The following is a 20997-nucleotide window of genomic DNA, read 5'->3' on the forward strand; positions in this document are numbered from 1 at the left end:
ACATATGTTCCCTATACTTAATGGCAGTAGTGGAAATAACACCTCCCCTAATATAAAGACAGCATTAATACTTAATATTATGTATAACGGCTTGCCATAAGGTAAGGTACACCTGTTTGATCCAGTGTGACAAAAAACAACAACAACAACAACAATTATTGCTGCGGTTGTACTTCGCAATGTTGTGTGCAGCACCGCACTGCTTTACAGTGAAATTTGTCAAATTTTGTTTTGTGTAGACAAACAAAATGTGCAGCGAACTGCACATATTCACAGCTCGGCATTCTTGAATTGACGTAGTTGCCGATATCTGTTATTTGCCGAAAAACCTACAGTGAAAGTGTTGCGTTGCGTCACGGAACTATGTTGAAGTGAGTTGAGGACATTTATTTTGCTGCCATCAGGTGGTATCTGCAGGCATTTACGCAGGGATTATTCGCCGTTCGTGAGGGTTCACTGAACAGCGAGATTTGCTCGGATGACGCGCTTGAGGAATCCAGATCCCGGGTCAGTACCTTAAAGCCGACCGTTCACTTTTTTCGAGGCGGTTTGTCTCTGTGTAACTCTTAAGATGAAGCCGTTTTTAGATGTCAAAGTTGTGATGTAGAAAAAGAATTGATCCTCATGACCAACTGCAAGCTGGGCCTCGGCCGCCATTCGTCCGCATCCTTTGCAGCCTCCTTGGTAAACCACAACACCATTTGGGGCAGCGAGGTCGTTTGTGATGGCGTTGAACGTACATTTACAGTCAATTTGACCACCTGACCACCTGTCATAAAATCGAGAGAGAAGAGACTGTCCAGCGTTGGGAATTCTTTTATTACAGACGATTTCGATTTCAGTGAGCTGCCGATGTTTTACATTTGTGAACGCGAATGAGGACCTTTAAACTGAACACAAATTGGAGCAGGCTCGCTTGGCTTGTCTGAGTAGTCAAACATAAATCTAGAGCATAACAAGCACGCGTTTTCGAGAACGCAAGACAATAATAGACGCCACATTTGAAAACAATGAACAACAATCATAAAATCTATATTTTATCATTCAAAATACAGTTTCTGAACACTTGTTCGGTAACCACGACAGAGCATTTTTGTATTGTTTTACTTACAATTTGCTCAGGACCCCTTTTTGTTGATTTCGGGCCTTATTTACCCGAGGGGGAGGTCGACTAAAGAAATGTACTAAAACTGAGATGGAGGAGATGCGCCATCTGCCGGTCAGGTTTGTCCGTACAGCAAGAAGGCTGACGAATGAGTTTATATTCCAGTCCGACAGTTGAACTGCTGCATTCATGTCAACGTTTGTATGACGTGAACGTATCCGTCAAAATGAAATGTTCGGGGAATGTCCTCAGTAATGACTTTTTATTTTCTGTATTTCATAAGAGCTTCATTTACAAATTGCTCAGCAGTTGAAAAAGTAATGTTGCACATTTCGTAAAAACAACAACAACAACAACAACAAAACAAACAAACAAAAAGAACCAGATGCTCTTGTGGAGGGAAAATCAAGACCAACAAAAAAACCACATGCTTGTGCAAAGATCGGACGAAAGTATGGACAGCAGCATTACGAACTCACAACTTAGCAAAAGTCAACTGTCATTTCATCAGGAATGACAATAAACCGTTCATGTGACACACTGACGGACGACGTGGAGGCTTTCTTTGCACAAACGCGGTCAGCGGTCTGACGCCGAGAAGTGTCCGGTGACGTCACTTCCGAGCTCGAGGCTCGGCGTGGGCCTGCAGAAGGGCCGCCGTGTCACTGGGGGATCCTTGCATGGCCATCGACAGCGCGGCGCGGCCACTCTAAAAGGAAAGAAAAGCGGCTAGGAAATCTTTGGAACATATTCACCGTAGATGACGTGGACGCGGCCCGCCTCGCATTGTTTTGTCACCTTTGATGAGCAATGTCAAAATATGGCCAAGAACGCAGGCGGGAGGGTCAAAGCCTTCCTGTCCATTCGGAACACTTCGCTGAAGGTGAGTTTGAGAGCTGCTTAGCTTTAGAAAGCACGGTATACAATTGACGTATTCAATCCATCTCTCAAATCATCTTTGGCTATTGAAATGAGCGGAAATGCCATGAATCCATTCCAGCCCCCCCCCCCAAACAAATTGGGATGTGTTTTTTTTAAGAAGGAAAATAGCACTTGATCCTTTTATACTTTGTAAAAACAGAAATACATGTGAAAGTATGACATGTCAAGAGTTTTTATCACACTTTGTCATTCATTCATTCATTTTTGTATGTTGAAGATGGGTATTTAAAAACTCCTCTTGGTATTTCGACACGATGAGAAAAATGGATCAACGGGACGATGTCAGAGGAAAGTGGCCAATGAGCTTTGAGTTTCATGGAAAGTCATCGGCAGAGAGACCGGAAAAGTCACAGAAAGGCATCGCGGCGGATGCCGACGGACACATATCGATCGATTCGTTGATCCGACCCCTTGTCAATGTTGCCATTCGACTTACGTTCACTTGGAAGGTTTATGGTGCGTTTTAGCGCCATTGTGAAATGTCACTCGAATCTGGAATTTCCCAATTTCCCGAGTCGCGTTTGTCCCGTTGTATACTTCTGTTTGTAAAGTGCACAAGACGATTTAGAAAAGCTTCTTGTTCGGTGCAGGGGTACCCCTCGAGCGTATTTATTCCAAAAGGCCCAAGGCAGCACACCGGTGGCCCGCGGGCCAGATCCGGCCCGCCACATCGTTTTTGTGTGGCCCGCGACAAACAAATCCAAATTGCTCATTGTGTCCTGGTCTAATACCATGGAGATATTTGCAACGATTGTTTTGTTACCAATCCCCCTTTGAAAAGAAATGTAGTTGTTGAAAAACATGTTTTTATAGGCTTCTGATTTCTAAGCTGCTTATTCATCAATGTGTCTTTCATTTTCTTCCATTTCTATGGGTTCACGGTCGTAGCGGCCCTCCGACGGAAGTCATAACCGCGATGTGGCCCGTGACAAAAATGAGTTTGCCACCCCTGGTTGAGCAGCGTCACCTGATCGGTCAGCGTCAGATGGCACTGGGTCCTCTCCAGCAGCAGCCTTGCGATGTGCGCGTAGCCTCTCTGGGACGCAAACATGAGGGCGCTGGTTCCCTGAGCGTCCTGGATGTTCGCGTCTGCGCCGCAGCTCAGCAGCAGGCCCGCCATCACCGCTCGCCCGTGCCTCACAGCCAAGTGCAAAGCCGTCTGGCCCGTCTGCGGCGTGACAAGATGCCTTTCGTTAGCAAAGGATTTCTCTTCATGCTGCCTCTTGAATGTCGATTTGACAACCCTCACAAATGATTCGGCAGCGGTTTTTTTCTTTGATTTGGACTGACAGACGAGTGACCCACGACAGCTTCGGTCACCCTGAAAAAAGTACGCAGCGAACACGCGTCTATGCTGGGGGTACGTTCCCACGTTTTACATGCGTTTGAACCCGAGTAAAGCGCAAACGTCAAATGTATTGAAATACGGTGCAGTATTGCTAAGGGCTGTGTGATGATATGGCGTTCCGTAGCCGGTTATTGTTATTGTCGAGACGAACGGAAATGAATTGTTCTTCATACAACGCCTGTGTAATTCCGTCCTTCCGGGAGTCTTATCTTCTCCTGAATGGTCGGAATCTTCCTCTGGCTCTTCGGCCCGCTCCCGAGAACCCTTGAAGGTGCAGGACGCTCGGGGGCCGTCTGTGATGTTGCCAGCAGCCAATCAGACCCCGAGACAAAGAAAATCCCACTTAAATGATTGCTTCATTGCGTTTCATTTCAATCAATCTTTATGTTTTCACTACTTTGCAGAAAAGGTTTGAAACGTGATATAGCAGCAACAGACAAAGTAGATACAGTCCAACCAAAATCTGTGAAATAGCAGGGGGACATATATTTAACATGATTTTCATTCGAGTCTTCCCACTACAGCTAAGTGACGCTTAAAAATAAATCACGGGGCTAATATGAACGGACTCCGGCGTCCTCTAACGTTCCCGAAACTCGCATGTCAGCTTGCGGAGAGCCTAAATTGTGAATGCGTTGTTGGAGAGCACGTTCGGCAAGTTCGGAGAGCACCTCGCCTCTCGCCCCAAGTCAGCTGGCATAGTTTGCAGCTTCGTGAGGCTCTAGAAAACGGATGGCAGCGGCAGGCTGGCTCGTCTGTCGCTGACCGCTTATGAGTCCCAAGTTTCTTTTGCCCTAAATTGCCAATTTACAATCCAAATGGATGAGCGGCCGGCAGCTCGCATTTGCGTGTGAACAACTTTTCTGTTATTCCTTAGAAATGATGCAAAGGGCAATCAGAGAGCATTTGCAATGTTGCTTTACCTGGCTGGACCGGGCGTTAATGTTCCCAAGCTCCATCAGCCTGCGGACCACTTCCATGTCGCCGGGGTTGTCGGGGGCCGTGAGCGAGGCCAGCATGGCAGTTGTGTAACCCGCTTTGTTCTGGAAGTTAACGTCACTTACTCCTGAATGGCAGGGAGATGGAATTTTTCATTGTCTGCCTGTCATTGTTTCTTCCTCTGAATTACAACCCCAATTCCAATGAAGTCGGGACGTTGTGTTAAACATAAAACAAAGACAAATATACATGTCCCCAATTGAAAATGTGCGGCGCATTCTGAAGCGTAATATACGACAACGGAGACCCCGGACTGTTGAACAGCTGAAGCTGAACATCGAGCGAGGACGGGAAAGAATTCCACCTACAAAGCTTCGACAATTCGTGTCCTCAGTTCCCAAACGTTGATTGAATGTTGTTCAAAGACAAGGTGATGTAACACAGTGGGAAACATGACCCTGTCCCAGCTCAGTCATTGTATTCTGTTTTTATTGATGTTTGTAACGTCCCAACTTCATTGGAATTGGGGTTGTAGAAGGATATGCTGTACCTGTGTCTAGCAGCAGACTGACAATACTGTACTTGCAGTGGGAAACACTGTAATGGAGGACCGTGTTGCCGTTATCATCGGCCAGGTTGACGAGGAAGGCCAGTAGCGAAGGTGTTGCCTTTTCCACCTCCCGCAAGTACACGGCGACTTTACTGGCCACCGAATTCTCCTCTGCCGCCGCACTGAACCAGTCCTGGAAAAGCACGACAAGGGCCTTCCTCTGCAACCAAAACCGGGAAACTCAAGATTACAAGCAGTTGATTTGCGTGTGAGCATTTAAGAATTACAAGCGTACGCACCGTGTCGTTGGTGGGGTTCTCGATGGTGTCCATGTGATCATCGAGGAAGTGACAAGCTGCCATAAAGTCGGCATTTACTGTCATGCTTTAAAAAAAAAAAAAAAAAAAAAAAAGTAGAACAGACAAAATGAGAGATAAAAGGGCCAAACGAATGAGAAAGACGAAACGCTTAGCGCGCTGGCCCTCTGACCTGTCTCGACCTGTTTTGGAGGCAGCGTCCCCCTCCGTCTGTTTCGCAATCTCGGCCATTTCCGCCGCGGCGCCGCCTTCGACAGATGCCCGCCCTCCGTCTGCTCCTTGCGATATCGTTTGCCCCCTTCCGTCTTGGGCCTCCGCCTGGCTTGCGGCCGTCTCCCGAGGAGGCCCGCTACTGCTCTCCTCTCGCGCTGAACTACCCGCCGTCTGCGGCGCGCAGTCCCGCCCAATCGGATTGTCACGAGCAGTTGTTTTGCACCTGGAAAATGTATGGAAATGATAAAGGGCATGAAATTGAAGGAATATGCTGAACTGACTTGGGCAATTTCATCGACACAAATCTCTTGAATCATACTTGTGTTGGGTTAAGCCCATTAAAATGAAAGTTTTCATCTCTGGATGCGCAACATTTTGAAAGGATACATTTCTATAAACTGGTTTACCCACAAAAATAAAAAATAGGTGATGGAATAGATTATTCGCTAACCCTTTTTCAGCGCCTTTGGCGGTCCAAGCACTGCTGTCGGTCGTCATGTCGCACCCCCCACCTAGAAATCAAGTATATGGCGATGAAGAATTCAAATGTTTCGGCATATTTCCCCATATTTGTTGAAGATCGTCAAACACATGGATGTATCAGACAAACATAAACATATGTAAACATAAAATGCTGAAAAGCATCACTAGCCACAGTGGGGTGGGGGAGCTTACAGTAGCCCCCCCCCCCCTTAATATTCCAAATCACCATTTAAAAACTAGACTTTATGTTTCTTGGGTTATCTTTGACTGATATTTACATTTGTTTGATGAGCTCAAACATTAAAGCAGGGAAACGATGCAAAAAAATAATGTATATCTTTTTGGAGAAGGGAGGCCAAGACTTATACTCATGTTGCATGCATTATTATAATAAAATTCATGAAATGCTCTCATCAAAATAACCTCCGCTGATAAAGAACACCGGTAGCAAGTCACCAATTCACCAAGAAAAGGAAAAAGTGCATTTGAATGCTGAGGAATAAGAAATCCTCACTGTTAGACATTGCTGTAAATTCTACGTCAAATACCTTACAGCAAAATGCTGTAAAGTGATTTTACGAGTAATTAACAACAGTTCCCAGTGCATCATGGTATTTTGGTTGACGTTACTTTCTTTCAAATGCAGCAGAATTGCATGGCGCCATAAAATGTCGAACTGTTGCCGTAACAAAGACGTCACGTTCGTGAACAACAAGGATGGACGTAACATTGATCATGTGCGTTTATGTTACCCATAGTTGATTGAGAAACTGTATGTTGCACTTTTTGTTTTTCATGACTGCGGCTTGTGTGCAAGAGAGCGACGCTAAGTGAAGCTAAAATGAGCGTTAGCTGGCCTACTTGTTCTGCAAGCCGCAAGAGCTCCTGTTCGCTCGTGCAACTCATCAGCACCGCAATGAATAGAAACACTGATTTGACACTGTTGCCAGTAAATGACTGTAACTCTAGTTTGCAGTCACTGTTAAAACCCCTATGAAATGTCTAATGCAAAAGAACCATATCGATAAGCTCCTAAAACCTGACTTTACTCTCAAAATTCACACAGGTGTTAAAATAGCGAAATGTGACTAATTTACGCACTAAGTACTGTATGTATGATCACGAACGTGCGGTTCCTGTGGGCTCCTGCCAATACCTGCACCTCGTATCGCGTAGCGCGAGCGAAGGACGTCGACGAGTGCCATCATCTCCCGCTGCAGGGCGATAACTTTCGGGCTCAAGCGCTGCGCACCTTTCTCCCGGTCTGCCGCGCTCAAACACGCCCACTGCTCATCCAGGAGTCGCTTGATCTTATTTATGTGGTGGAGCGCCACGGACGGGTCAGTTGAAGAATCTTCAACGTCGTCTCTGATCTGAGCGCTTTCTCCATTTGTGCTGACACTTTTTGATATGGCCACGATGTCATCCTCTTCCTGGCGGAGCTGCACCCGCTCCGCACGCACCCCCACCGCAGGATCGGCCGCGAGACGTTCCAGGCGCTCATCTTTGCTTTCCTTCTGCTGCCGCCTCAGCCGCCCCGCGACCCTCTGAAGGTCCAGCTCCGTCCCGTGGAGCTTCTGCTCCAGCATCGCGACCTTAGCTTGGAGCGACGTCACCGTCAGCAGCTCATCCAGGTCCGTGCTCTCCCTCCACCCGTGCGTAGGATTCCGATCTTGACGACATCCTTCGTGCCGTGACCTTTTATTGTCGTAGTGGGCGGAGGTCCCATTCAGGGAGAGCGGTGGAATATGTGAACGCAGCGTTTCTTTTCGCTCCTGCAGCAGGCGGATCTGCGCTCTGAGGTCTGGAATGACCCGCACTTCCCTCTCCAGCTCCTCCACATGTTCCAAGGCATCTCGTAGGCGTTTCAACAGGCCTGAGCAATCCTGGCTGTGAGGACTGTCGGCGGCATCGAAGATGCCTTCGCAAGACTTGTTTCGGTCTCCAAGGTGACCCCTTGAACTTCGGAGGCTTCCGGCCTCCTCCGTTGTCTCCAGTCCTTGTCTCAAAAGCACCGTCAGGGGCAGACTGGAGGCTCGGAGGAAATGAGGTCGTATGCGCTCACCCAGGGGCTGCTCGTCAAACGCTCGGATTTTGGCCTCGATTTCTGCTCGGCCTCTCGGAGAAACGGGCGACCTGCAGTCACCCGAGCGGGAAGCGGAGCCGCAGCGGTGTTCGTCAGACAGTCGAGACCTGGGTCCGAGCGCTCCGGTCGATCCCCAAGGGCCGGCACGGTAGCCGCACCCGGAGGGCTCGAGGTGCCGAGGAAGCGTGCTCGGCCGAGGGCCTTTGCCGTGGCGCCGGATAGCGATTCTTTTGATGGTTTTCCCTTTCTCAATATCGTCGACATATTTCAGGAAGTCCAAGTCTAGACAGAAACCGTACGGGGTTTCCACTGAGTATGGAAGTGTGCCACTCTCTGAAGCCTCTCTCTCTGGTTGCATTTTCCCTGGAAACATTCAAAAGCCATTTTGAGCTATCAGTTAACATAACCGGATTAACCTTATATTAAAACTCACACGGCCACCCGAGACTGATTCATCTATTTACATTATTTTGGGTTCTTTTTTTCCTCTATTTTCTTTCTTTCTTTTTTTTAGCGTTATTAGCGATAGCATAAGCAGCATTATTACAATTGACATCATTATTTTTTTTTATTTTTTTTTTTTCAAAGGCGTACTTGCCATCCCTCAGCTGTTGATTACGATGCGACGATTACGACGTTGACAAATGTGTATGTTCATTTAATGATCACTGCGATTGTTTCACAAGTAAGAAATGAGTTATTACATAACGTGACATTTTGAAATGTCTTACCATTACGTCTTTCCATCATTTTGCTGGGCTTGTTGTCACATTATCTGCCGGCGTTGTCTGTCAAAAAAATATCAACATTTAAATCGAAAACAGCACGTTCAAAGAAGTGCCTGAGCCATTTGACAAGCAAAGGCAATTATTATGTGGTTGTCTCAGAATGAATGAAGAGTGAACGAACAATCGGATCATGACTACGGTATATTCATGCATTGTGGGTATTTTGCCGCTGGCCGTTGCTTGAGGTTTAGCTGTGGAAGTTTTGGGGAGACAGCTCATCATTCAGAGAATTACTCTTGACACTATTTTAGCTTCGTGCACAAAACCCAAGCAATTGCACTTAATTGCTTTCCCTCTTGGTCCGTCACGTTTTCTGGGAGATGTGCGTCTGCTGCTTGTGCTCCCACACTCTGATTCATTTCTTCCATGCGCGCGGACGGGCTGTTATTGTGCTGTGGCGTTTCTGATCTTCACTTGATTACTACCCTGCCGTCCAGGACGAACGATGAGAAAAACAAACGACTTTTTTTTTTTTTTTTTTTTTAGCCTCGCAGTTATGACCAGCAGAAGAAGAAGAAGAAGAAGAAAAAAAAAACATTTCTGAAGGCGTACGAGCATTGTTGTGACTCACTGCTTCCCTCCCTTTCTGTATTCTCCCCTCCAGTTGCTTTGCCTCTTTTCTTAAATCAACAGTTTGTTTGTTTTCTCCCACTCTTTAACGTCATCTCCATTTTCACTTTGATTCATTGTTTAGAAGAGTCAACTTTATTGTCATGATTTTTATTTTTTAACTTTCACAAAAGAATTCCTCTTTGAACCTAAAGCAATGCCTATGGCGCTGGCCTGTGATATTTTGCCTTGCTCAAGGGTCCTACAGCAGCGAATGTGAACCTGCAAAAAGCTTCCTTGTTCTTAATTGAGTATACTGACCGCTACGAGGAACAGTGCTGACAGCTTTTCTTCATGGAAATAATGTGTTTACATTGGCTGCTTGTCAAGCTAACACAAGGTATCAAAGTTTACTCTCGGACCTGTTGATCTGACTGAAACAATGTTTGTCCGATTATTATCCATATCCATATTGTTACGCGTCTGGCATTTTCAGCCAGTTTCTATCTTGGATGATGCATCTGTGAAGTAAACCTTCAGTTGTGTCAGGTTACCTCCACGTAAGACCAAAAACATTAGCTAGGCGATTAGCGTAGTCCTGAACGTAGTTATTTCAAAACATTACCTCTGCCCTGTCCATAATCTTCTTTTCCTTTTCACTGGTCATCTGTGCTATAGTTTGCCTTCTTGTTTTTTATGATCTTTGTTCTCTTCCTAGAAATTCCTTCCTTTCCGGGACTTTTTGGCTGTACATTCAGCATTTTTCCAGACTATAACTGGAAGAGATTTACTGTCGATACTCAAAGCAGCGGTTTGGCTCCATTTGGCCTTGAAAACTCACATTTCTTTGGTGCTTTGACTGTCTTGTTTTCAGCCTGTAGCCAATGCTATTGCGTCGCAATTGCGGACTGTCCTGTCATCGTGTCCTAGTGCTATCCAACAGCAACAGAGTAACTGATGTACTGCGAAATCGAAGCAGCATTGTGCAATATGCGCAGACAAAGCTCATAGCCTGAAACAGCTGCCAGAGTCTCGTGCATGAAAGAGCGCCACGCTATCGTCACAGCGAAAGGTTAAACGTGTGCAGCTTTGTGTGTGTGATTACTTTCGACATACATCATAATATAGTGTTACGGTATGTGTCGTCGTGTAACCATTTTCCTGAAAGTATGTCAAACATTTTGTCAGCCTACATTTAGAGCAACGATTGGTTGGAGAGAAAACATTCAAGGTGACCATACGGCAAAACTAATGAACGAATACAATCGAAACTTACCTTAAAACCAATGCCTGTCACTTTTTCTTCTCTGTTCCTCGCCGGGGAAAGAAGTGCCCAATTTGCCCTCAGCGCTGTGCACTCTGGGTGTGTGCGTGTGCTTGTGCGTGTGTCCCGTGCTGTCAGGGAGAGCGACATGCCAGGGCCGTTTGATAAATGCCAATGTGCACGCGGCCTCCGCCGTAACACAAGCGGGGTTCGCTTCTGTGCAGAACGAGAGCAGAGAAGCGGGGAGGAGCTTGCGCGCATGCCTTCCGATTATGCGGCCTCGACGAAGAAACATTCTCACCGTCGACTCCAGAGGGAGTTTGCTGAGAAAGCCAGCTGACATTATGTGACAAGACGGGGCATTTACTCGGGTATGGTGTGGAACAAATGCAGCCCGCAGTAACCTACGGGTCGGTACTGGACCTCCCTTGCGGAGAATGTGTAACTCTAGCCATCGCTACGGGATCTATGTCAAGTCAACGGAAGGGCGAGCCGCCAGGGGCTCGGTGCCACCTACGGAGGCTAACTCTCTCAGGGCATGGCTTTCATTCTTCGTGGATCCTCTGACCACCTCCTGCCCACCGCCACCGTCATGCCGGGAGCAAAGAATATCGTCTGCGCTTCATAAGCGCACACACAATAGTAATATGAGCAAAAATAGCCTTTTGGCCTCCTCAGCGCTGCGTTCACAGCTGCGATGGGAGCTCAATATCCAAGGACAGAATTGCCTCGATTTCACATTTCGGGTCCAAATACGAGTCGGGGGATTTTTTTGGCGGTCCTCGTAGTTTGCTGAAGATTTTGAACTTTTAAGACGGACCGCCGTCAAATCCTCTCTGTCAAGTTTTGTCCGTTTTGTGTGAAGAGTTCAACATTTAGCTGCGATTTAGTCACTCTAACGTTGCACTATTTCTGTGGCTCTTCTCTTTTTGTCTGCTGGTTGTTTTTTCCGAGGGCAGCGCGCGGTGGTCTAGTGGTTAGCGCAATCTCGGCTCCGGCATTCCTGTGTGGACTTTGCATGTTTTCCCCATGCCTGCGTGGCTTTTCTCTGGGAACTCTGGCTTCCTCCCACATTCCAAAAAGTTCCGTTAAGTGAATGTGAACGGTCATTTGTGTTTTTTGTGTTTTTTTCTATCATTTGTGTTTTTTTCTATCATTTGGGCCTGAGGTTGGCTGGAAACTAGTCCAGGGCAGAACCCACCACTCGCCCAAATTCAGCAGACAAAATTCCAGTTCGCCTGACACCCCAATGAGGACAAGCAAAATAGAAAATGGATGGATGCATGTTCTTTCCGACTCATAAAGTGAGTGTTATTTTATTGATCTTGGCAGTTGTGCGAGGGGGAGTCTTGATTGGTTTCTTTGTGTACCTACCCTGCACGGCCTGCGGTGAATACACCTGAGCCTAACTTGAGTCTCACTCGAGAATATGAGCTTCTGAAGAAGCTGCTACCCTGCTTCGTCCCCCACTAAGGGATGGAAAAGGCATCAGTAAGCATTAGCAAGAAAAAGAAAAACAACTCATTTTCCATTACACAGGCAGACGACTGACTCCATGAGGGATTGTGGTTCACAGTGGAAGGAGCGCTAAGGGGAGGTGAACTGCCTTTATAGCTTTGACAGACTACACATGCTGGAGAACGCTTGGCTGACAGGCAAAAATATTAGTCAGTGGCAATTTCAAAAAAGAGATTTGGAGTTGTGTCACATTTTACTGGTTGAAACACAGACTGTTTTTAGATTCATCTAGAGTGGGGTTTTTTTTTTGGTGGGGGGGGGGGGGGGGATGACTGAATGATTAACTTAGATATTTATTTGTCAAAGCAGTGAAAGCTTGCCAGCCGTCAGATATTCATTTTCCTCTGATTGAAGTCTTCCAGGGGAAGTTGCCTCTTGGTGGAACGTGTCCTTCGAGGAAAGTTGAGGTACTTTTGAGAGGGTGACTTTACAAGCAATGAACACAATGTGATGTTTTTAGGATGTTTAGTTTTCACCTGTGGGTTTTATCATTTAACACATTCACTGCCATTGACGGCTTTAGAAGTCAAATATCCATGTTAACTGCGAAGGCTGGCAGTGAATGAGTTAACCTTTCCTGAATATTTTTTCATTCATTAGATTTCAAAGCAGAGCCCTTTTAAGAGTCCTATTGCGTCAAACCTTTGATGAGTGTTATGTTATGGTGGCTTGCGGCGAGAGGCGTGACACATTGCGCTGTTGCTGCATTGGTCAAGATAAAGAGTATTTACATGTGACGGTGACCTATGGATCAAGACCGTCCCTTTAAACAAGATACAGGGCCTTAGGCTCTGGACAGACCCCCTGATAGGCAAAACCACATAAACAAGTTTGAATCCTTAAGTCTTGATGTCCAATGTATATCGTACATTGAAGGAGTAAAATTAGAAGAGTTTTGTCAACAGTTTCAATTGGTCAGTATGACTCGACATCAATTCATAGCATAGTAAAGAGCTCCCGCTCTTTACGTGAGCGGGAGCTCGGCCAGCTGCCCGTACCTGTTCCTGCTCAAGGACTGCAAAGGTGCCCACACAAAAGTATGTCACTAATGTTGGTTGTTTATTGTGTTCAATCCTGTCGTTGGTTTAATGTTCAGAATACATTGTGTACAATGCATGTTGTATACATGACAATACAAGTCTTGTGAAATTTACATTTGTCCTTGCAATGTGCAACAGATAGCAACATAAAATACGAACAAACATGAAATGAGGATGTATGCCCATCTCGTTAACATTCTTTTGAGTTTCGTAGCTTGTCTGCTCGGAAGAAAAAAGCGAAGCATACAGTACATCCAAGATAACTGTGTTAAGATTCAAACTACTTTGACGAGCCCCTGGAAAATATATTGAACGAATGTTTGGAGGTGAGGGCAATTGTTGGTGTGGCGGTCCACGTGGGATTGATACTCACTTAACGTGCCGTTCACATTTGCCCTGTGACTGACTGATTGATGGCCAGATCAGTTGTGTGACCTAAATCAGATGGGCTAAGACTCCACCCTCTGCCTTGATTCTGAACAAACGTGACGAATGTTTGCGAGAGCAATAATGATAATATACAATATATATAATAATATAATGAACTTGCCCATTTTCTCTGCTTTTGACTTAAACACTCCCATTTACTCCCCTTACCCTCCCAAGGCCAGCGGTCCATGAAGTCACATAATGGCAGCTGCCCACCGGAGCCGCCCGGAAAGTGGGCCACTCGCCACTGCGCAACCAACATTTGACTTTGCTGGAATCGGGCCGTCTGGCTGAATTCAGGGCTGTAACTGTGTAAACAACGAGGGCCCCGTGCAACCCTGCCGCTACCGGAGCGGTTAACATTTAACAGAGAGCCCCTGTTGTCACCCTTTGTAGGTGGCCGCTTCAGACGACACAGGAAGCGTCGCCCGTGATCCTCTTGGAAGGTTCGTTTGTCAATCGTGACCAACATTTCATTGCTGAGGATCAAAGAAGTCACTACTGGGGTATTTTTGTGTGGGGAATCATTCTTTTTTTTTTTTTTTTTTTTTTTAAATGACAGTTGAGTGACAGTCGAGGCACTCTCCTCAGATGACAGCCGCCTCTTTCTTCAGTGTGCCAATGACATTCTCACAGTGGTGACGGTGTGTGATGCAATGGAGGGAAATGTACACAAATGACGCTTAAGGGTACTTCAGGGTGTAGCAGTCAAGAGGCGACATTTTAAATAGCTTTCATTTCTTAAATTTCATTTCATTTCTTACATTTCTGAAATTCAATCATGGATTTGAACTTGCTCCCTTTCCAGTTTCAAAGTAAACCAGCCACGCAAAAACTAAACCTATACTGTGACCATAGTGCAGAAGTCAAACTGAGCTGAAACTCCGCATTGGCGACTTTAAAACAAACAAAAAAATGTTATCTGTACCGAGTGGAAGCACCTCAAGTCCCGTACTGAAGGTGATGATGATGATGAGGAAGATTGCAGGATTCCATAAGCAGTTTGGATTTCAAGGCTTATCCGGACAAGGGGACTCCAAACTGTACAGGAATTGATCTGATCCGAGTTAATCATTGACATGCTTGCGACAGCGTATAAAGCTCACGATCTTCCCCCTGCGGCTCGTCAGCCAGTCCCAGAAGAGGGAGACGGCCGTCAGCATTAAGATAAGCACAACAACGACATGAAAACAACTCTGTTCTACTTCTTTGTGCTTGCTGCCGCTTGTCTCCCCGTCCTGCGTGGCAAAGCGGAGCAGCCCACCTCCGAGCCCGAGGCTCCTGCCGAAACGCGCTCGCACTTTGCCGCTCTGGATGATGTGCGTCTCCTGGGGACCGGCCTCCTCCAGCTGGGCCAGAGCCTGCGCGAGTTTGTGCACAAGACCAAGGGACAGATCAATGACATCTTCCAAAAGCTCAACATCTTTGACCGTTCATTCTACCAACTCTCTGTGTTGGCCAGTGAAATCAAGGAGGAGGAGGAGGAGCTGAAGAAGACGGCGGTGGTTCTGAAGGCTAGCAATGAAGAGATCAAAGGCGTGTCTGTTCAAATCAACTCCAAGGTGGACACCATCATGCTGGAGAAGCGTTCTCTGCAGAGCAAGGTGGAAGCCCTGGAGGAGAAGCTGAAAAGTCTGTCTTGGGGACTGTTGACTGGTGACCAAGTGGGAGAGCTCAACAGCCTCAGGGTGAATCACCTGGAGTCACGTTCTTTCTTTCGGGAACTTCATAACACCCGTTTTATCACCTTTTGTGGAATTATGTCAGCAACATGTGATTGCAACTAATATCGCTGGCGGAGAGCCGAAACCTCGCACGTGCTACTAAGTGACCCTCTGGCACGAAAGCGATCGGAAGTCGCACGGGCGTGTTTTGACTACGTGAAAAAGACCGATTTTTCGGAAAAATAAGTTAAGACCACTTCCCTGTTGGAGTTGATGTGAATTAATTACCTCAATGCCTTGAAAACAATTGCTTTTATTGAGAGGGCGCAGCGAAATCGCCATGGGAAAAGTCGGACAACGACGAGAAATCAACGACACTAATCGGCTGCTACTGTGCACAAAACAAGGAAAAGCACATCAGCAGAAAGCTTGGGGTTCTCTGCAGTCACGGATTTCATTCAAATGTACGTTGTGGCAGTCCCTCGTGCTGTAAACAAAACATCCTTGTTGCTAAGCTAATGCCAAAACGCCTCTTCCGATCTTTAAACTTGACAAATGTTACCGGAGTACCACAAGCTATACATCATTTTTAATGCATTCTCAGAAAATGTATATTCAGAAAATGTATATTCGGTTTCGTGCTGGAGGGTCACATCTGGTGAATTTCCTATTTTTTCCCCAAATCGATACTATTGGTCAGTCACCAGGTGTGAATGTTATTTTTACATATTTTCAAGTAATATAAAGTGTTGAAAATGGCTCGCTGTCTTTGACGAAGCAATGCTAATGACTCAACAAAGAAAAGTGATGCCTTTGGAGACCCAAGGTTCCCACCCAACACCAGCGATATGTTGATTCGTACTAAAATGGAACGAGTTAAAAAGCAGTTATGCCCTGTGATTGGCGGCCTGCCCCGGGTCAACCCTAACCCTTTTGCCCAAAGTCCGCTGCACATCTTTCGAGCTCAACCATAACGCTGACCATGATAAGCAGTTAACAGGTCTTAACCGACCTCACCGCCACCATCAACACCACCACCTACCCCCACCTCTTTGTTTGTTCGTTTGTTTTTAACCAGGGAGTGATTAACAGCCAAGAGAAAAGCATCACAGAGCTGTTGAAGGCTGCGAGGGAGCAAAGTGATCAACTCAACTACCAGAGGATTAAGATCAAGAGTCTGGAACAAAAGGTAGTGGAATATGTTCTTCTATAAAGGGGACTTGTCTTGACCTTCTGTCATTATGGCATTGTGAAGATATCAGAACGAACCTGAGGCGATGTTCGGTTAAGAATTTAACCAAAGGCAGCAATGGTGAAGTAGCCGTCTTTATCTTTCTATAATAGTATCGTGTTTCAAAAGTATTCACGTGCAATTGTGTAAGCCTGGTACTCATGAACAATGAAAAGACTACAATACAATTTGATAGACAGTTTCTAGTTTGTTTTGGACAGCAGAGTGACGTAGCGGTTAGCACGTCTGCCTCGCGGTCAAGAGAGATCCTGGGTTCGAATCTTGTCTTGAGCGCTTTTGTGCGGCTCTTGCATTTTCTCCCGGTGCTTGTGTGGCTTTTCAGCGGGTATGTGGGTGAATGCGATCGGCTGCAGCCACAGTCAGTTGCGATCGGCTCCAGCTCACCTGAGGACGAGCGTTATTGAGAATGGACAGATGGATGGAAGAATTAGTTTGCAAGAAATTATGTAATACAAGGCACTGTCAGGATTTGGTCCTTGTTTGGTAAAAACATTAGCAGCATTTGTATCCATGTTAACATTGCTTTGATTATTTTTTATTGTTGACGTATATCAAACTGCATGTGTATGTGTACAGTATGTATAATTAGACAGTGAGGTGGATGTATTATGTGCATCTAAATTATGATCCAAACAATGTGCCTCAGTTCACAGCTAGTACCTTTGCCCAAGACACAATTGAAAGGATGCCTGAATCCTTCAACAGCGATCCACCAACACTCAGCCCTTATCTGGCCCCCGACTCCGGCAAGAAAACTGCAACCGCGGGTAAGATCGGTATCACAGCTGGACGGGAGCGTCGTCGTCATGTTAGAAATGCGATCTGTCAGGCTGTGTGTCTGACTGTGTGCACGATCGAGGCTGACACTTCCCAGGCTGAAACCATTCTTTTGTCAGTGACCCGCACCGTAGAGTGGTGTTCGCCATATCCACGGGGCTCGCTGAACAAACTCATTTCAACCTCGTTTTGCTCCATTTTGAAAAGCTCTCCCATCAGACTGCAGTGAAGTGTTCAACAGAGGTGAGAAAATCAGTGGAGTGTACGCCATCAGACCAGATGGATCGGAGCCCTTCATGGTGTTTTGCGACATGAGTGCAGGTTTGTTTGTTTGTTTGTTTGTTTGTATGCGTCTCACTGTGCTACAGAATTATTATTTCAGTTGTGCAATTACAAAAGTGTTACACATATACAGACTCACACGTAGCCAATTCCGATCTAATTCTTTTAAATGAAAAAAGGCAGGTTCGGTGGTTCTTATGTAATATTCTCATTTCTTGAGATGGTGAATTTGGGCTTTCAGTTAGCTGTATGCTGTAATCACTCAGCTTATAAAAGAAAAATGAAATCATCAAATTGTTCACTCTTTATGTATTGAATCTACATGAAATGTGAATTTCTTTCTACTAGTACTTTCTGAATTGAACTTCTGACAGAACTGATTTAGATGCACCTGCACCTGTATAACTACAAGAATGATCTTTTTAAACGCTGCAGGAAAGATCAAAATATACAATATTCATTTTATATATTTTATATATTGACATTTTTGTAGATCATGGGGCAACAGTCATCCAGCGAAGGAAGGACGGCTCTGTCGACTTCCATCAAACTTGGGAAAAATATGAAAACGGATTTGGAGATTTTCACGGTAGGTCAAAGGAAGAAAACTTGATTTCTACGAGATGCGCGCAAAAAATAACAAAACAAAAAAAACTTCAACCATCAAAAAAGTTCTCTTACCACCAAAAACCCTCTTAGCAAAACAACAAATTAAATGTTTGTTTTTGTTGGGTTTTGTTTTGTCTCAGTCAGACCGGTTTCTGATTGGAGGTTTAAAATTGTGAGAATCAAAAATTGCGTGAGTGAAAGGAAGCTCAAAAAAGGGGCGTTTGTGAAAGATAATGTTTTTGTTTTTTTTTATGTGTATGAGAGGTTTTTGGTGTATGTGAAAAGTAAATGCTGTTTTATTTTGCCAATGCTTGATAGATTTTGAAGTCAAGTATGTGCTTGTCAGCTTCTTGCTAATAAATTAATGTTCATGCCCAAAACTTGGAAGTGTTGTGGTCATCTTCATACGTTTTAAAGGGATTTTAAAATGTATATTTTTTAAATTCTGCAGTTGTTTTGTTTGTGTAAAGACGTGTTTGTCAGTGAACAGTCTCGTGTTTCGTTGTCATTTGCGGTCAACCACGGCTCTTCTTCACGCAGGGGAGTTTTGGCTGGGCCTTAGTAAGATTCACTCGCTGGTCGCTCAGGGCAGTTACGTCCTCCGCATCCATCTGGAAGACTGGAACCAGAGCAAACGCTTCATCGAATACACTTTTGACCTGGACGGTCCGGAAAGCAACTACACCCTTCACCTCAAGCTTCTGTCAGGAGATCTGACTGACCCCATGAAGAACCACACAGGCATGATGTTCTCCACTAAGGATAGGAACAATGACAAGAACCGAGACCCCAACTGTGCCCACAACTATACAGGTAAATGACATGTCATCTCTTGAAAAATCAAGGAATCTTCCTGTAGCCCTTATTTACTTTTTTATATCTTCTAACTTCAGGTGGTTGGTGGTTGAATAGCTGCGGAGACACCAACTTGAATGGGAGATATTTCCTCATGAGACACAAGCGTCGTTCGGACCGTCGAAGAGGGATCCATTTGAAGCCGGGTCGAAAAGCTTCTTATTTGCTCAGGTTCACGCAGATGTCTGTTCATCCCTTCAACGCGGCCTCGTCGCCGCCTGAGACGGGTGGCTTTTTCGCAAGCAACATCTATGCGCACCAGTGAATAGGAAACCAGAAACAGTGTGTAGTGTGCAAGTGTGGGCAGCCATCATTTCAGAAGGCTTTGGGCTCAGTTTGGGGACTGTATGTTGATTGAAGTCACTTACACAGGATCGAAGTGTTGTTCTGTGTGGCGTATATTAGTCAAATAAAAATGTTATTAATTTAGGAGAAAAGAATAAGCCGGAAGCGACGCTTGCGTTACTTCCGGTTTACCGTAACTTTAAGTTTAATTGTTAAAAGCAAACTAATATGTCTCGGGGGCACCACGAGGGCACCACGTCACTTTTATGAAATTTAGGGAAAAGGACGAGTATGAAATTGACAAGTATGAAAATGACAAGTATGAAATTTAGGGAAAATGACGAGAAACCTTTTTATCAGTCTCGCAATCTGAAGGTTGCTACACTTTTGAGTTCTAGATGACAGAGGTTTACTTAAATTCAGAACACACACAAAATACAACCAAGAGTGGAATTTTATGGTATACTTAATGACGTCTACAAGGGATCTAGAGGGAAACACACAAAAGGCGTCTAACTATCCATCCATCCAGCCATTTTCTGAGCCGCTTCTCCTCACAAGGGTCGCGGGCGTACTGGAGCCAATCCCAGCTATCATCGGGCAGGAGGCGGGGTACACCCTGAACTGGTTGCCAGCCAATCGCAGGGCACATACAAACAAACAACCATTCAGACTCACAGTCACACCTACGGGCAATTTAGAGTTGTCAATTAAACTACCGCGCATGTTTTTGGGATCTGGGAGGAAACCGGAGTGCCCGGAGAAAAACCACGCAGGCACATGGAAAACGCCACACAGGCGGGACCGGGGATTGAACCCGGGTCCTCAGAACTGTGAGTAATGAAAGAAAATAACACTAATAATGGTAAAAAGAAGGAAAATCGGCTTACGAAAAGGGGAATAGAACATCGTGTGTTGGACTAACGTTGGAAACGTGAGCGTTTACTGCGTTGAGTAAGAGCGAGAGAAAGCAAAGTTGGGATTTCGTGTGAAGCTAGTCATTTCCCCAAAATTATTAGGCATTGATGTTGTACATCATAGTAAGGATTGCAGTGTCGACTCACGAACGCAGATCAACTGGTCTTTGGGGAGTGGTCTTCCTCCAGACCTCAGGGGGAAACGAAGCAGGTTTGGTTGAAGGAAAAAGATGCACAAAAATATAAACAAAAAGAAATGGAAAAGAAATGTTGTTGTCCCGTTTGGATGCACCGGTTGAACTGGTGGCGGGCTGAGCTCTGGCCCTCTGATTCGTGCGGGACCGGTACGGGATGCCGGTAGTTTTTCGCAGAGGCTCCGCCGACCGATCGTGGCTAGGAAAAGCGATCGAAGCCGCATGGCTGGCTTCTTCAATCGAAAACGCCGCCGGCTTGGCTGCAGCGGGCAATCGCGCCAGTGGTGGCACCGGAGGCGCCCGATGACAATGGAAACAAAAGAAAGGGGAGGGCTTGGCCAAAGGCCAACCCCCCCCTCCCCCCCCCCCAGCATGAACCAAGAAGCTGAAGACCAAGAAGAGAGAGAGCCAAGAGTCCAAGACAAATAGGGCCAGAGTTTAAATACCCAGAGGGCGTGTCCAAGGGGGATGGAGAAACTGGAGGGAGACCACACCCATCAGCTTGAATCTAGTCTAGACTTTGAAACCATACAATGGGTTTAGAAATCATATTAATCTAAAACGCTCCCAACTTTGTACTCTCACGCATAG

The 20997-nt window shown here is 45.8% G+C and overlaps 2 protein-coding genes across 7 annotated transcripts; one reads left to right on the forward strand and one right to left on the reverse strand.

Moving 5' to 3' along the window:
- Positions 1–811: 811 nt before the first annotated feature.
- LOC133411207 (KN motif and ankyrin repeat domain-containing protein 4-like) lies at positions 812–10797 on the reverse strand. Of its 5 annotated transcripts, XM_061693250.1 has the most exons (10): positions 10597–10797; positions 8715–8771; positions 7054–8346; positions 5866–5926; positions 5374–5637; positions 5184–5268; positions 4885–5104; positions 4319–4461; positions 3015–3215; positions 812–1814 (listed from the first exon to the last, which is right to left on the reverse strand). In XM_061693250.1, the coding sequence occupies exons 2-10, from the start codon at positions 8731–8733 to the stop codon at positions 1719–1721; spliced, it is 2382 nt and encodes a 793-aa protein (XP_061549234.1). In that variant the 5' UTR covers positions 8734–8771; positions 10597–10797; the 3' UTR covers positions 812–1718. The 5 variants fall into 5 exon arrangements, with proteins under 5 accessions (XP_061549234.1, XP_061549237.1, XP_061549235.1 ...); XM_061693253.1 differs by having other exon boundaries at positions 1735–3215; positions 7150–8346; XM_061693251.1 differs by having other exon boundaries at positions 1735–3215; positions 7060–8346.
- Positions 10798–14748: 3951 nt separating this feature from the next.
- On the forward strand, positions 14749–19713 carry LOC133411693 (angiopoietin-related protein 3-like). Of its 2 annotated transcripts, none has more exons than XM_061694345.1 (7): positions 14749–15259; positions 16314–16424; positions 17134–17254; positions 17472–17585; positions 18040–18135; positions 18696–18968; positions 19049–19713. In XM_061694345.1, exons 1-7 carry the CDS (start codon positions 14756–14758, stop codon positions 19273–19275), a joined length of 1446 nt encoding a protein of 481 aa, XP_061550329.1. In that variant the 5' UTR covers positions 14749–14755; the 3' UTR covers positions 19276–19713. The 2 variants fall into 2 exon arrangements, with proteins under 2 accessions (XP_061550329.1, XP_061550330.1); XM_061694346.1 differs by having other exon boundaries at positions 17484–17585.
- Positions 19714–20997: the final 1284 nt, after the last annotated feature.

This window comes from Phycodurus eques, chromosome 13 (genome assembly GCF_024500275.1).
Source record: "Phycodurus eques isolate BA_2022a chromosome 13, UOR_Pequ_1.1, whole genome shotgun sequence".
Taxonomy (NCBI): domain Eukaryota; kingdom Metazoa; phylum Chordata; class Actinopteri; order Syngnathiformes; family Syngnathidae; genus Phycodurus; species Phycodurus eques.

Excerpts from the sequence above, each read along its gene's own strand:
- LOC133411207 (XM_061693248.1), bottom strand. Across the intron at positions 5,927-7,053 it reads CTACGCGATACGAGGTGCAG|GTGGGGGGTGCGACATGACG; the intron begins GTATTGGCAGGA and ends CTTGATTTCTAG. Across the intron at positions 3,216-4,318 it reads TTAACGCCCGGTCCAGCCAG|ACGGGCCAGACGGCTTTGCA; the intron begins GTAAAGCAACAT and ends GTCACGCCGCAG.
- LOC133411693 (XM_061694345.1), top strand. The coding sequence starts at position 14,756 with ATGAAAACAACTCTGTTCTACTTCTTTGTGCTTGCTGCCGCTTGTCTC. Across the intron at positions 15,260-16,313 it reads GAGAGCTCAACAGCCTCAGG|GGAGTGATTAACAGCCAAGA; the intron begins GTGAATCACCTG and ends GTTTTTAACCAG. Across the intron at positions 18,136-18,695 it reads CGGATTTGGAGATTTTCACG|GGGAGTTTTGGCTGGGCCTT; the intron begins GTAGGTCAAAGG and ends TTCTTCACGCAG.